Source organism: Pantherophis guttatus, chromosome 7 (assembly GCF_059756535.1).
Source record: "Pantherophis guttatus breed Tessera chromosome 7, ASM5975653v1, whole genome shotgun sequence".
NCBI lineage: Eukaryota > Metazoa > Chordata > Lepidosauria > Squamata > Colubridae > Pantherophis > Pantherophis guttatus.
Genome location: NC_142069.1, coordinates 90,446,363 through 90,462,320, shown reverse-complemented (window position 1 = coordinate 90,462,320; position 15,958 = coordinate 90,446,363). Strand labels below are relative to the sequence as shown.

Here is a 15,958-nt window from a genome sequence, read left to right as displayed (position 1 = left end):
AAACGGGCCCGTTCCCGGCCTTCCCGAATTTCCAGTAGGCCCGTTTTTCACCCCCCTCGAGCCTCCGTGCGTGCCCTGCACTTACCTGCATCCAAAACAGGCCGTGTGGGGACTCCTGGGAGGGGCGGGATGGACGGGGCCTGCCAGGAGTGGGATTTGGGAGTTCTCCGAACTGCACAGAATCTTAGCTAGAGGTTCTCCCGAACCCCTGCGAACCCCCAGCATCCCACCCGTGGAGAAAACGTGTTTCCTGAAAGATTAAGAGAAAAGGAACATCTCTTTGCTGCCTTAAGTGGCCTGTTGGGATTTCATTTCATGGAGAATTTGTTTGAATGGTAGCGTTGTAACCTTAAACTTCCTTCTAGTATTAATCTGAGCGATTCGATTGAATTCCTCTATCCCGGGGACCTGAATCTCATTCTTCATAGGACATAGAATAACAGGATTGGAAGGGACCTTAGAGGTCTTCTAGTCCAACCCCTTGCTCAGGCAGGAGACCCTACACCCGTGATGGCAAACCTATGGCATGCGTGCCACGGGTGGCACGCGGAGCCATATCAGTGGGCACATGAGCGTTGCCCTAGCTCAGCTCCAGAGGGCCTCTGGGGGGGTGGGGAAGGCTGTTTTCGCCCTCCCCAGGCTCCAAGAAAGCCCTCTGGAGCCTGGGGAGGGCAAAAAATGGGCCTACCGGGCCCAGCATGTGCCAAAAGCAAGGGGAGCGCAAAGGTGTAATGCGTGCATATACGGAGGAGAGCACATTGAATTATGGGCGTGGGCATGCGTATGTGTGACCCCCTGCGCTCCTCTCACTTTTGGCAAGCGACGGCAAAAAGGGTAGCCATCACTGCCCTACGCCATTTTGGGAAAAATGACTGTCCAATCTCTTCGTGAAAGCCTCCCTTGATGGGGCACCCACAACTTTTGGAGGCAACTTCTGTTCCACGGATTGATTGTTCTCACTACCGGGTTAATAGCACGATCTGGCTTTACTTCAGAGCAATTCTGAGCGTGAAATTAATTCAGAATTGATTTTTTTGTCTAGAGGTCAGTCCAGGGTTTGGTCTGGTCTGATGAGTGCAGCTGGTGAAGAATCTGGCAGTCAGGAGCCTAGAATGAAAGCAATGGCCAAGTTCAAAAGATGGCTGAGGGTATTAAAAAAAACCTAGGCCACTTTTGACCAGGTCACCTGATAGATTCTCTCCTCCACTTTTGTTCCTGAGATCCATAGAGGTGGTCCAATGTTCATGCTGCTGTTTGTGTATTGACCTCCAATTCTATCTTTATTTATCTATCCATCCATCCATCCATCCATCCATCCATCCACTATCATGTATCTATCTATCTACTATCATGTATCTATCTATCTATCTATCTATCTATCTATCTATCTATCTATCTATCTATCTATCTATCCATCCATCCATCCATCCATCCATCCATATCTATCTATCATCTATCTATCGTTATCTATCTACTATCATTATCTGTCTATCTGTCTGTCTGTCTATCTATCTATCTATCTATCTATCTATCTATTTATCCATCTATATCTACTATCATGTATCTGTCTACTATCATCTATCTATCTATCTATCTATCTATCTATCTATCTATCTATCTATCGTATCTGTCTGACCATTATCTCTCTCTCTCTCTCTCTCTCTGTCATCTATCTATCAATTTTTTTCAGAAAAAATGGGCCGAAAAAAGCCTCAAAAATGGGCCCCAAAAGCCTCAAAAAGGGGCCGAAAAAAGCCCCCAAAATGAGCTGAAAAAGCCCCCACAATGGGCCAAAAAAAGCCTAAAAAATGGACCAAAAAAAGGTCTGAAAAAGGCGGAAAACAGGCCCGAAAACAGGGCATTTGGAGGCCAAAAAATGGCTGGTGAGTGGTTGGGGCTTCGGCAATATTCAGTCTATAAGACGCACAGACATTTTCGCCCCCTTTTGGGAGACAAAAAAGTGCGTCTTATAGTCCAAAAAATACGGTAGTATATTTTGCTTTATCTAGATTACATGCCTCTCCTCTGGGTGAGCTGAGCCCATCCGATATTCTGAGGAAGTCTTCTCCTGGCCTACCCATTACTTGCGATGAGGTGAGTATCCATAAGAAGATTCAGACCTCAGAACCGGATCTGTTGTGATGCACAAACGTGAATTGTATCTGTGCGTGGATGCAAGACCAAGAAACACAACTGAGTCCATCTCTGCTATGGTGTAGGAGCTGGTTCCTTGAGGAACTTGCCTATCTCCCATAGCAGTATCTCCTCAACTATTTCTATCTTGTAGAGTTGGCATACTCTGGGTTCCTTTGATTAAACAAGGTCATCTGTTGGGACCCCAGAAGTGTCTCTTCTTTGTAGTAATGTCAGTTCTCTGGGACTGTTGTGGCCCGCCGGCAGCCAGAAGAGCTGGTAGCAGAGTCGGACAATGAGGAGGTTGAGGAGGAACGTGGGCCAGTCCTCGGACGAGGGCTCTGGGTCGGAGGCAGAGGCAGAGAGGGAACTAGACAGCAGTGAGGCAGAGGAACAGCTGGAGACCGTTCCCAGTGTGTGCATGCACAGAGCTGCCAGAAGACAAGAAGAACTAAGAAAGCAGGGTTGACTTAGGAGTAAAGCCACACCTTGGAGATGACTGGCCCCTCCCAAGGGAAACAAAAAAGGAGTGAATGGGGAGTGGGCTTTTGCAGGAAACCATTCATTCATTCTGTGACTCTGAGAGACTCTGTTCCAAGTTTTGCCTTGTACTGCCTTTGGAAACTAGTTACCTGGCAGCTTTCCAGGCAAGATAAGGTCTGTGTTGATAAATATTCCTTTGAAAAACTGTTTGGATGGTCCTTGCTGACTGTGAATGAAAGGAATTCACAGTCGTGTAAACAAAAGAGGTTTTGCCGGGACCAAGACTCTGCTTCCTGCTTTTTATGGAAGCCTAGGTGAGAACAGAGAGGAGGTTCCTCCAAGATCCAGGTGGGCCCACTCTGCTGCCTTTCAGAAGAGTGGTGAAGGGTCCGCTCAATCACCTTTGATGAGTGAGAAGGAGACACCTGGCTTCATTCCACCTGGTCTTGCCATCCTTTATCTTTTATTCATTTTATGTCCATTCTTTGTGTGATTGTGGTGACCTGCCCAAAGTCCTTGGAAGTTCGGTGGCCTACAAATTGAATAAATTATTATTGTTGTTGTTATGGCATGGATCTTGGTGAAGAATGTCATACGTCAAGGACTCCCTTGATGAGCGAGAGATAGGTAGGTAGGTAGGTCGGTCGATAGATAGATAGATAGATAGATAGATAGATAGATAGATAGATAGATAGAGATAGAGATGATAGAGATGATAGAGATAGAGAGGTAGGTAGGTAGGTAGGTAGGTAGATAGATAGATAGATAGATAGAGAGAGAGAGAGAGATGATAGAGATAGAGAGATAGAGAGATAGGTAGGTAGGTAGGTAGGTAGATAGAGATAGAGATGATAGAGAGAGATAGAGAGATAGGTAGGTAGGTAGATAGATAGATAGATAGATAGATAGATAGATAGAGATAGAGATGATAGAGAGAGATAGAGAGATAGGTAGGTAGGTAGGTAGGTAGGTAGGTAGGTAGATAGATAGATAGATAGATAGATAGATAGATAGATAGATAGATATAGAGATGATAGAGAGAAATAGAGAGATAGGTAGGTAGGTAGATAGATAGAGATAGAGATGATAGAGATAGAGATAGAGATGATAGAGAGAGATAGATAGGTAGGTAGATAGATAGATAGAGAGAGAGAGAGAGAGAGAGAGATGATAGAGATAGAGACATAGAGAGATAGGTAGGTAGGTAGGTAGGTAGGTAGATAGAGATAGAGATGATAGAGATAGAGAGATAGGTAGGTAGGTAGGTAGGTAGGTAGATAGATAGATAGATAGATAGATAGATAGATAGATAGATAGATAGAGATAGAGATGATAGAGAGAGATAGAGAGATAGGTAGGTAGGTAGGTAGATAGATAGATAGATAGATAGATAGATAGATAGATAGATAGATAGATATAGAGATGATAGAGAGAAATAGAGAGATAGGTAGGTAGGTAGATAGATAGAGATAGAGATGATAGAGATAGAGATAGAGATGATAGAGAGAGATAGATAGGTAGGTAGATAGATAGATAGATAGAGAGAGAGAGAGAGAGAGAGAGAGATGATAGAGATAGAGACATAGAGAGATAGGTAGGTAGGTAGGTAGGTAGGTAGATAGAGATAGAGATGATAGAGATAGAGAGATAGGTAGGTAGATAGATAGATAGATAGATAGATAGATAGATAGATAGATAGATAGATAGATAGAGATAGAGATGATAGAGAGAGATAGAGAGATAGGTAGGTAGGTAGGTAGATAGATAGATAGATAGATAGATAGATAGATAGATAGATAGATAGATATAGAGATGATAGAGAGAAATAGAGAGATAGGTAGGTAGGTAGGTAGATAGATAGAGATAGAGATGATAGAGATAGAGATAGAGATGATAGAGAGAGATAGATAGGTAGGTAGGTAGGTAGATAGATAGATAGATAGATAGATAGATAGGTAGGTAGGTAGGTAGGTAGGTAGGTAGGTAGGTAGATAGATAGATAGAGATAAAGATGATAGAGATAGAGATAGAGATGATAGAGAGAGATAGATAGGTAGGTAGGTAGATAGATAGATAGATAGATAGATAGATAGATAGATAGATAGATAGATAGATATAGAGATGATAGAGAGAAATAGAGAGATAGGTAGGTAGGTAGGTAGATAGATAGAGATAGAGATGATAGAGATAGAGATAGAGATGATAGAGAGAGATAGATAGGTAGGTAGGTAGGTAGATAGATAGATAGATAGATAGATAGATAGGTAGGTAGGTAGGTAGGTAGGTAGGTAGGTAGGTAGATAGATAGATAGAGATAAAGATGATAGAGATAGAGATAGAGATGATAGAGAGAGATAGATAGGTAGGTAGGTAGGTAGATAGATAGATAGATAGATAGATAGATAGGTAGGTAGGTAGGTAGGTAGGTAGGTAGGTAGGTAGGTAGATAGATAGAGAGAGAGAGAGAGAGAGAGAGAGAGAGAGATGATGGAGAGATAGAGAGATAGATATAGATGTATAGATACAGATATATAGATACTGGTTCTGTTCATTTTTTTAAAATGTCATTTCAGGCTCCAGATAAAGAGTTTACAGAACTTTGTCGTCCAGGAATGGGAGATTTAGAAACTCCGGAGCAAACTCAAGACGTGATTTCATTCTCCAACAATGAGCCTCTTCTTGGTGAGTTCCCTCCTTCCTAACCTCTTTCCTGACAGTCACGTAACTTGTTCGGAAATGTTTGTGGGAAACGAATCCTTTCATCCTGCGTCCAGCTGGGAGCTGCAACCGAGGGAAAACATCTGCGTAACATGTGATTTAAAAGGATCTGACCCGAACGATGGAATCGAGAAAGAAAGTCAGAAGTGGGAAATTATGTTTGAGCCTGGCTTTATTCGCCTTGCAATGAGAGTAGAAATGAAGCTTTTAAATTCTGTGGTTTTCAAACTTGCTGACTTTTAAAGATAGGCGGACTTCAACTCCCAGAATGCCCCAGCCAGCATGCAGCCTGGTGATTGGCCCGCATTTATGGCAGCTTCCCACAGTCACGTAACACGATTTATTATGGATTTTTTTTTTGCCTGAAATTGGCGCTTAATTCATGTTTCCAGCAAAAAAAATAACAAGTAGGGGGCATGCATTGCATTTTGGGGGTTTGGGCACTCGGTCCAGAAAAGGTTAGCCATTACTGCCCTATAACATTGTTTTGAGGGTAGAAGTTGAAATGATTTATGTCCAGGATGTGAGGGGTCTGAAGCAGGGGTGAAATCCAGCAGGTTCTGACAGGTTCTGGAGAACCGGTAGCGGAAATTTTGAGTAGTTCGGAGAACCGGCACATACCACCTCTGGCTGGCCCCAGGAGTGGGGAGGGAATGGGGATTTTGTAGTATTCTTCCCCTGGAGTGGGGAGGGAATGGGGATTTTGCAATATCCTTCCTCCAGGAGTGGGGAGGGAATGGGGATTTTGCAGTATCCTTCCCCCTGGAGTGGGGTGGGAATGGAGATTTTGCAATATCCTTCCCCCAGGAGTGGGGAGGGAATGGGGATTTTGCAGTATCCTTCCCCTAGAGTGGGGTGGGAATGGAGATTTTGCAATATCCTTTCCCCAGGAGTGGGGTGGGAATGGGGATTTTGCAGTATTCTTCCCCTGGAGTGGGGAGGGAATGGGGATTTTGCAATATCCTTCCCCTAGAGTGGGGTGGGAATGGAGATTTTGCAGTATTCTTCCCCTGGAGTGGGGTGGGAATGGAGATTTTGCAATATCCTTCCCCCAGGAGTGGGGAGGGAATGGGGATTTTGCAGTATCCTTCCCCTGGAGTGGGGTGGGAATGGAGATTTTGCAGTATTCTTCCCCCAGGAGTGGGGAGGGAATGGGGATTTTGCAGTATCCTTCCCCTGGAGTGAAGTGGGAATGGAGTTTTGCAATATCCTTCCCCCAGGAGTGGGGAGGGAATGGGGATTTTGCAGTATCCTTCCCCTAGAGTGGGGTGGGAATGGAGTTTTGCAATATCCTTCCCCCAGGAGTGGGGAGGGAATGGGGATTTTGCAGTATCCTTCCCCTGGAGTGAAGTGGGAATGGAGTTTTGCAATATCCTTCCCCCAGGAGTGGGGTGGGAATGGGGATTTTGCAGTATCCTTCCCCTGGAGTGGGGAGGGAATGGGGATTTTGCAATACCCTTCCCCCAGGAGTGGGATGAGAATGGAAATTTTACAGTATCCCTCCCTTTCAGTAGGGTGGGAATGGAGATTTTGCAATATCCTTTCCCCAGGAGTGGGGAGGGAATGGGGATTTTGCAGTATCCTTTCCTTGCCACGCCCACCAAGCCACGCTCACAGAACCAGTAGTAAAAAAAAAATTGAATCCCACTCTGTAGATATTTTCACAGCCCTCTTTCTGGCTTGCCCAATATACAGGTCCTCAATGGAAGGCAGGTTGGTAGTAATTGGTAATTGTTAGCAATAAGGGCATTTGTGTTGTGTTGTGTTGTGTTGTGTTGTGATGTGATGTGATGTTATATTATGTTATATTATGTTATATTATGTTGTTATGTTATGTTATGTTATGTTATGTTATGTTATGTTATGTTATGTTATGTTATGTTATGTTATGTTATGTTATGTTATGTTATGTTGTTATGTTATGTTATGTTATGTTATTTGTTTTTCATCCCTAGGTGGCACTTCTCAGTTAGATTTTGAAAAAGAGACCGGCATGGCGGATCTTATGAATTATTTGGAAGCCGAAGGAGAACTTACTGACCCCACCGAGCTCAACGACATACAGTGGGCTCTCTAGATTTACCCCAGCCAGAAGAAGATTAAACATTTTCAATGCACAAAAAAAATAAGCACTCATCCTCAAGTACTGTATGGTATCTTTTAAAGCTTTAATTCCTACTTTACAAGAACAATATTTACAGTATTAATGTTTCCGAAAGACGTTTTGCCTTACTGATCTTAGGCTGCCAGGCTGAACAATTGCAATATTTTTTAAAAGACACACAACAACCTCAATTTTGTTATCAAAGTTTGTTGATAACAAACTAAAAGTTTGTAAGCAGACTTTAAATAAACTTTCAACCTGGGTATCTTTATACCGAAATCTTTGGAAGGGACGTTATTGAGAGCAGCAATATTCTGAAATATCTTTGCCGTTGTGCTATTATTTATTGGTGTGGTTTTGTTGATTGATGTTGCTTAATATTTCTTCAGGAAAAAAAAACCAGGTAATGCTCAACTTACGACCGCAATAGCGAAGAGAATTTCTTGTCGCCTTGAAACGATTAAGCGAGTCACACCTGATTTCACAATCACTTTTGCCATTGGTTGTTAACCGAATCATTTGCAGCTGTTACGCGGATCATGAGGTCATTAAATGAATCTGGATGTTCCCGTTAAGTTTGTTGGAAATTGGCTGGGGAAGGTTGCGCTCAACCAGGCAACCGTCGTAAGTCTGTGACAAGCACCCGAATTTTGATCACGTGACTGTGAGTTGCGGCAATTGTCATAAGTGCGAGGACTACTCACAAGTCTCTCTCTTTTTTCCACTGCCATTGTACAGGTAATCCTCGACTTACGGCCACAATTGAGCCCAACGTTTACGTTGCTAAGTGAGATGTTCGTGAAGTGAGTTTTGCCCCTATTTTGCGATCTTTCTTGCCACTGTTGTTGAGTGAATCACCGCCATTGTTAAGTTAGCAACCCGGTTGTTAAGTGCATTGACTTGGCTTCTCAGAAGGTCGCAAAAGGTCGCAAAAGACCTCAGAAAATGGTCATAAGTATGAATCAGTTGCCAAGCATCTGAATTTTGATCACGTGATCATAGGGATGCTGCAATGGTCGTAAGTGTGAAACATGGTCATAAGTCCCTTTTTTCAGTGCCGTTTTAACTTTGAATGGTCACTAAATGAACTGATATAAGTCGAGAACTATCTATATGAACTTTATACCTGTTCTGTAGGGCGACCTTTATGGAAATTGTGGAACGGTTGAAGAAAATTACGAAAACATTACAGTGATTATACTTGCTACTTTTACGTTGTAATTCTGTCCATGTGGACCAAATGTGCCACTGACTTTAACGAGGTTAAAATATAATCGATAATTATATTTTGGATTACAGCCATAGAGCTCTGATTTATACTCTTTAGAATGTCCTTCTACAATAAAGGAAACGCATTTTCGGTCTGCCGTAATTGATCGTCCGGAAAATAGACTTTGATGGCATAAATAAGTACCAATATATATATATATTTAATTTGATTTATATGCCGCCCTTCTCCGGAGACTCAGGGCGGCTTACAATGTGCTCAGCAATAGCCTTCATACTTTTGTATATTTATACAAAGTCAGCTTATTGCCCCCACAAACCGGGTCCTCAATTTACCTACCTTAGAAAGGATGGAAGGCTGAGTCAACCTTGAGCCTTGGCGAGATTCGAACCAGCAGTAATTGCAGGCAGCTGGTCTTAATAACCAGCTTAATAACAGGGTGCCTTAGACCACTGTACTACCAAGGCTCTTTCATATTGGTTAAAAAAATATAAGCTAGACATCGGACACTCTTAAAAATGCCTGGATTTGATTTCAATAAGAGCAATAAATTCAGTGGTGGGATTCAAATAATTTAACAACCGGTTCTCTGCTCTAATGACCGGTTGGGTGGGCGTGGCCATGGTGGGCGTGGCCAGAAGGTGTGACAGGCAGCACTTGGTGGTCTGCACCCCGTGGGGGGCTGTGCCCCCCCGCGCCCCATTTTGGGCCTAGTAGGCCTCCCTGCACTTACCTGGGAGCCAAAACAGGGCACGTGGGGACTCCTGGAAGGGGCGGGGCAGGGAGGGGAGGAGCCAGCCAGCCATTTTAACAACCGTTTCACCCGAACCGGCTGAATCCCATCACTGAGTAAGTTACTTAAACATGACCTCGCAGGTAAAACCTGTCTATAAATATCAAACATTTAAAAGTACAATGGTTACTGCTTTATGGAAGACGTTCTTGGAATATAACTTTTAACGATCCGTGGATTCATGAAAATAGTATTAAAACTTAATTTTTTTTTCATGTCAAAGTTTGTACACGAGGGTCTCTTTGTATGATATAAATTTTTTTACATGCAACGTTATATGTCCATAATCTAGCTACTAGTAGACAATTAAATGGACTTAACCCAGCTGCTGTGGCCTAGAGGTTGAGCTCTTGCCTCACAATCAGGAGGTTGTGAGTTTGATCCTAGGTAGAGGCAGATGTAGAGCTTCCTGCTTGGGCAGGGGGTTGGACTAGATGACCTGCAAGGTCCCTTCCAACTCTTGTTAAATCTGTAAATGTTCTCTTAATAAAACTCCTTTATTACGACCCTGTCATCCCTTAATATTTTGTTAAATAATAACAACCTGAAATGGGGAAGATGTGATTATTCCCCCCCCCCAATATTGTAGGTTCATACAGAAAAATGGACCTCTTTATTTTCTGCTCGCCTTTATTAGCTTCAAGTATTTCAAAGGGGAAAATGTACATTTGATCACCTTTAAAGACTTCGTAGATTCCATAAACACTTTGTAGTACCGGTTTATTCCGTGTAATAATAATTTCTATAAGCAACACGCGGAGATTACATGTTTATTTGCTTGGTTATTGTTTTTCCTAAATTTATCCGTTGGAAATCGTGCAGATTTTTCTTTTCCACCAATATCAGTTTCTACTTCTAAATGTATATGTTTTTTTATATTTATGCTCACTGATAGATAACATTAAAACTATTTATACTAAAACGTCCTCCCAACGCATTTCTTTAAAAAGAGAGTCTATTCACTGGGTATTTGAACGTATATTGCAATATAAGCAGGCATGACGTTCCTGGAGATACGGGATTATATATTGCTTTTCTGCGGACGCTCTGAAGGTTGAGGATTTCGTAAAAATTAAAAACTTCCTTTGCCTCTTGCAGGTTTGATCCTTTGTCATCCTTGCCCCTTCTCTTGCTTGCGAAGGAGGGATGTGTAACTTTCCCCGTTTTGAGGATGCAACCCAAAAAAGCTGTGAGGAAAGCATTATAGTAGAAGACAATATTTGTAGTTCAGGGATGAACTGTGGAGTCCGCGGCACTAGGGATTCGAACCGCTGAACTGCCGACCTTTCGATCGACAAGCTCAGCGTCTTAGCCACTGAGCCACCGAGTCCCTCTGATTAAAAGGAACACCCAATGGTTAATCATTACGGTGTGATTTTCCATGCATTTAATTGGAAATAAATTACATGAAGAAATATTCTGCTTGAATAGACAACAGACTTTTCTCCTTATTAATTATTAGCAAGATAGGTCAGTTATTCCAGGCTTAATTTCTGGAGAATTGCAGATTCCGTATCTTAATTTAAACAGCCGTTGTGCCTTCCTTCCACGTTTTCCCATCAGAGCTTTTCAGAAGCTGAAAGACACCTGAACCGGGTAGAGTTCATACCAAATTTTGTGTGCAGGACAGACCTTTTAAGGCAATCCTAAGTAAGACCACACTTGGAATATTGCATCACCATAATATTAAAAAGATGTGGAGATTCTGGAAAGAGTGCAGAGAAGAGCAACACGGATGATGAGGGGACTGGAGGCTAAAACCTACGAAGAACGGTTGCTGGAATTGGGTATGGCTAGGTCAGGGATCTGCAACCTTAAATACTCAAAGAGCCATTTGGACCTGTTTCCCACAGAAAAGAAAACACTGGAAGCCACAAAACCTGAGTGGGTGTAGCCAACTTGATGTCACTCACTTCCACCAGTCACATGACCCCCCCTAGCCACACCTACCCAGCTGGTCATTAGGGCAGAGAACTAGTTGTTAAAAAACGCCGGGAACCACAAAATCCTTTTGACAACTCTCTCTCTCCCTCCCCTCCCTCCCCCCTCTCTCTATATATCTCTCTATGTCTCTCTCTCCCTCTCTGTATCTATGTCTCTCTCTTCCTCTCTCTCTCTCTCTCTCTCTCCCCCTCTCTATTTATCTGTCTCTCTCTCCCCCCTCTCTCTGTATGTCTCTCTTTCCCCTCCCTCCCTCCCTCCACCCCCTCTCTCTATATCTCTCTACGTCTCTCTCTCCCTCTCTGTATCTATGTCTCTTTCTTCCTCTCTCTCTCTCTCTCCCCCTCTCTATTTATCTATGTCTCTCCCCCCTCTCTCTGTATCTGTCTCTCCCCTCTCTCTGTATCTATCTCTCTCTCTCCCCCCTCTCTCTGTATCTATTTCTCTCTCCCCCCTCTCTCTGTATCTATGTCTCTCCCCACTCTCTGTATCTATCTCTCTCTCTCCCCCCTCTCTCTGAATCTATGTCTCTCTCTCCCTCTCTCTCTGTATCTCTCTGTCTCTGTCCTGGCTGCTTCTCCATCCCCCACCGTCGCCCTTTCCTTCTCAGGCCAGGCAAGGAGTGACTGGGAGAGGTGGTCAAGGGGCGGGGCCAGCCAGTGGTGGAATCACCTGACAGGGAGCCACAGCAGAGGGCCCAAAGAGCCACATGTGGCTCCGGAGCCGCAGGTTGCTGACCCCTGGGCTAGCTGAACGAAAAGAAGGACTAGGGGTGACATGATAGCAGACTTCCAATATTTGAGGGGGTACCACAAAGAAGAAGGGAGTCAAGCTATTCTCCAAAGCACCAAAAGGCAAGCAAGAAACAATGGAGGGAAACTAACCGAGGACAGAAGCAACCTAGAACTAAGGAGAAATTTTCTAAGGGTGAGTGCAGTCAACCAACTTGCCTTCAGACGTTGTGGGTGCTCCATCACTGGAAGATGATGTCTACAAGAGAAGAGACTGGATGCTTGGGATGCTGTGATGGTCATAAGTGTGAAACACGGTCCAAAGTCAGTTTTTCTCCAGTGCCGTCGTCACTTCAAACGGTCGCTAAATGAAGTGTTGTAAGTCGAGGGACTATCTGTGTGAAGTAAGACTGAACTTCACCAGATGGTGGCCTCAACTAGGTTAACATCACCATGGCAACCCTCAGGGGTGGATTTCGTTTACCTTTACCACTGGTTCGCCCCGCGCGTGCACGCTCACTTTGCATGCATGTGAGCTGTCCGTGCATGTGCCCAGCTTTCCACACATGTGCTTTGCTTGCATGCCTTCTGTGCATGTGCCCGGCCTTGAAAATGTGCCTAAATAGCATGACTTGGAGCCGGGGCGGGTGGGGTCACCTGCGATCGCTGCTACCAGTTCGCCTGAACCGGTGCAAACCGGCACGAACCGGCTGAATACCACCTCTGGCAACCCTGAAAAACCCTGGTCATGTTGTGACCCAGGCCCAAGTAGGTAGTATTAGACGCAAACAGTTCCAAAACAAACAGACTTTATTAGAACAGCTGAGAATTAACTCATTCTCAGCGTAGTCCAAACTAAATCAAAACAAACTCTTCATAACACAAATTCTTCAGTCTAATCACCAACCTTGGTATAATTAGGCAAACTGCCAAAGGCTTCTCTTGGCAAAAGTTCAGGAGCAGAAGACGCCGACAAGAGATAAGTGCAGCAAGACTATCAACGTTGTTTTCTGACAAAGAGGCCAAGAGCCGTTGCTGGTCTTTTAAGCCTTATGGGAGGGGCCAATCATCTCTTGGCCTTACTCCCGAGTTGTCCTTTTTGCCTCAGCTGCTCTTGCCTTCTGGCAGCTCTTCTCCTACGTGCACTAGGAACAGGCTCCTCCAGTTGCTCTGCCTCTCTGCTGTCAGCCTCTGGAGGCTCCGGAGTCCGCACATCACTCCCCAATGGCCCTGACCCCATCTCTGCCTCCGACACAGAGCCCTCATCCGGGCCCTCCCCAGACTCCAGGACTGGCCCATGTTCTTCCTCAGCCTCATCGCTGTCCGACTCCGCTGCCAGCTCCGCAGGCTGCTGGCGGACCACAACAGATCAATTGTCTCATACCCCAAAGTGAAATTAATTCTAGGGTCTGTCTTGGCCTAAGTGTTAAGGGTTCCGTAGATGCCATCAAGACAAATGGGCCCCGAGACTTCATGCCGTTAATTTATTTGTCTGTTATTTATCCATTTCAATCCGCTGGGTGGAGTCATTCAACAAACCACGGTTAAAACAGTCTTATTTCCACCTTGTATCTTTCCTGCTGCGTGGGAAGCACGGCTCCTAAAATTCCCAGCCAGTTGTTTCATCAAAAAAAATCTGGCTGGGGATTCTGGATTCGCCTCAAAACATTTGGAGAGAACTTCGGGATGTCGGAAGTCTGTCGTACGGAGGGGGTGAGGATGTTTTTATTTGCAAAACGACGGGGACCGCCGTTTCGACAGCGCTAAGTTAAGTCCGGTGGCTTTTTCCAAACGTCAGAATCCAGAGATCTGTGTTAATTCCCCAGCATCCTGCTTTATCTGAAAGGCAAACAAAACTTAAAGAGATGCAAAAAAACAAAACAAAGATGAATAGATGGGAAAGGAAACGAGCAGTGAATAGAAGTCAAGATCTGCTGTTGTTGTTTTTTAAGTGGGACTGGAGCGCGAAGAATTTTTTTTTTTGCCAACTTGTTTTGGTACCTTTCAGGTTTTGTTTTGGGACTCCCTTCCCATTCTCCGAGCGACTTCGATACGTTTCTGCACACGGAGAAGACTTTTGTTTTCAAAACCTGGCATTGAAAGGAGGGAAGGGCGATAAAAGGAAGAACTGTTTAATTTTCAAGGATAAGGAGGCAGGATCCAACTGCCAGGAGGGAGCAGCAGGGCCCTGTTTTCTGTGGCTTATTTTTGCCATCCGAAAATAAGCACTGGGGGAAAAAAAAGATCTTCAGCGATTTTTCCTCAGCAAATCCGGTAAAGTGACTCTTAGGACGAGATTTTCCTAGATTTATTTTATCAGGACTGGGTGTTTCAGGAGAAATCTGCTGAGGTGCCACTCTTGGCTGACACAAACAACGGGTGGATTCAGATTAGGTATGGTGCAATTTCTCCGTCTAATCTTTTCTCTCTGTCTCTCTGTTTCTCTCTCTGTCTCTGTCTCTCTCCCTCCCTCCGTCTCTGTCTCTGTCTCTCTCTCTCTGTGTGTGTCTGTTTGTCTATCTCTTTGTCTCTGTCTCTCTCTGTCTGTCTCTGTCTCCCTGTCTCTTTATCTCTCTCGGTGTGTGTGTGTCTCTCTCTCTGCCTGTCTCTCTCTCTGTCTCTTTCTCTGTCTCTCTGTCTCTTTCTCTCTTTCACTGCCTGTCTCTTTATCTCTCTCTGTGTGTGTCTCTCTCTCTGCCTCTGTCTCTTTCTTTCTCTCTCTCTCTCTGCCTCTTTCTATATCTCTCTTTGCCTCTGTCTGTGTCTCTGTTGCTCTGTCTCTCTCTCTCTCTGTCTCCGTCTGTCTCTTTCTCTGCCTGTCTCTCTGCCTGTCTCTCTCTCTTTCTCTCTCTCTCTGCCTGTCTCTCTCTGCCTCTCTGTCTCTTTCTCTCTCTCTGCCTCTCTGTCTGTCTCTCTGCCTGTCTCTCTCTGCCTCTTACTCTCTTTCTCTACCTGTCTCTTTATCTCTCTCTGTATGTGTGTCTCTCTGTCTCTTTCTCTCTCTCTCTCTGTCTCTTTCTATCTCTCTCTGCCTCTGTCTGTGTCTTTGTCTCTCTCTGTCTCTATGCCTGTCTCTCTCTTTGTCTGTCTATATCTTTATCTCTCTCTCTCTGCCTCTCTTTCTCTTTTTCTCTCTCTCTCTGCCTCTCTCTTTCTCTTTCTCTTTCTCTCTCTCTCTTTCTCTGCACTCAAACAGGAAAACATCTGGTCGGTTCCTCTTATCACTGATCACAACTTGTTTGCTTACAGAGACATGTTGAACTCATGAGACACAAAAGGTTGGCAGCTGCCTATCTTTGCCTGCCAGGAAAGAAAGCCTTACGGAATAACAAACTTGGAAGGGACTTCGGAGGTCTTCTAGCCAGCCCCCTCCTCAAGCAGGAAGCCCTATATCATTTCGGATAAGTGGGTGTCCAGTTTCTTAAAAACCTCCAGTGTTGGAGACCCACAACTTCTGAAAGCAATTCAGTTCCACCGATTAACTGTTCTCACTTTTAAGAAGTTTCTCCTTAGTTCTAGGTTGCTTCTCTCCTTGTTTAGTTTCCATCCATTGTTTCTTAACAGAATAGAATAACAGAATACCATTTCAAGGAGAACTAGTTCGAATTGTAGTGTTGTAACCTTAAACTTTCTTCTGGTATTAATCTGAGCGATTTGATCCCATTCCCCTATCTCATTGCTCATAGAACATAGAATAAGAGCCTTGGTGGCGCAGCAGACTAAAGTGCTGTTAACTAGCACCAGCTGCCTGCAATTACTGCGAGTTCGAATGTCACCAGGCTCAAGGTTGACTCAGCCTTCCATCCTTCCGAGGTGGGTAAAATGAG

General features: G+C 44.2%; 1 protein-coding gene and 1 long non-coding RNA gene across 4 annotated transcripts in view; one reads left to right on the top strand and one right to left on the bottom strand.

Annotated features, from left to right (window-relative positions):
* The window catches only part of BMAL2 (basic helix-loop-helix ARNT like 2), a 36,853-nt gene extending 26,472 nt beyond the window's left edge, over positions 1–10,381 (top strand). For all 3 annotated transcript variants that reach the window (XM_034434794.3, XM_034434791.3, XM_034434793.3), the window contains exons 15-17: positions 2,010–2,094; positions 5,190–5,298; positions 7,290–10,381. In XM_034434794.3, the coding sequence (XP_034290685.2) occupies positions 2,010–2,094; positions 5,190–5,298; positions 7,290–7,411 (316 nt within the window). In that variant the 3' untranslated portion in view covers positions 7,412–10,381. The remainder of the gene's footprint in view (positions 1–2,009; positions 2,095–5,189; positions 5,299–7,289) is intronic.
* The window catches only part of LOC132712653 (uncharacterized), a 54,795-nt gene that overhangs the window by 30,952 nt on the left and 7,885 nt on the right, over positions 1–15,958 (bottom strand). The gene's annotated exons all lie outside the window — the stretch shown is intronic.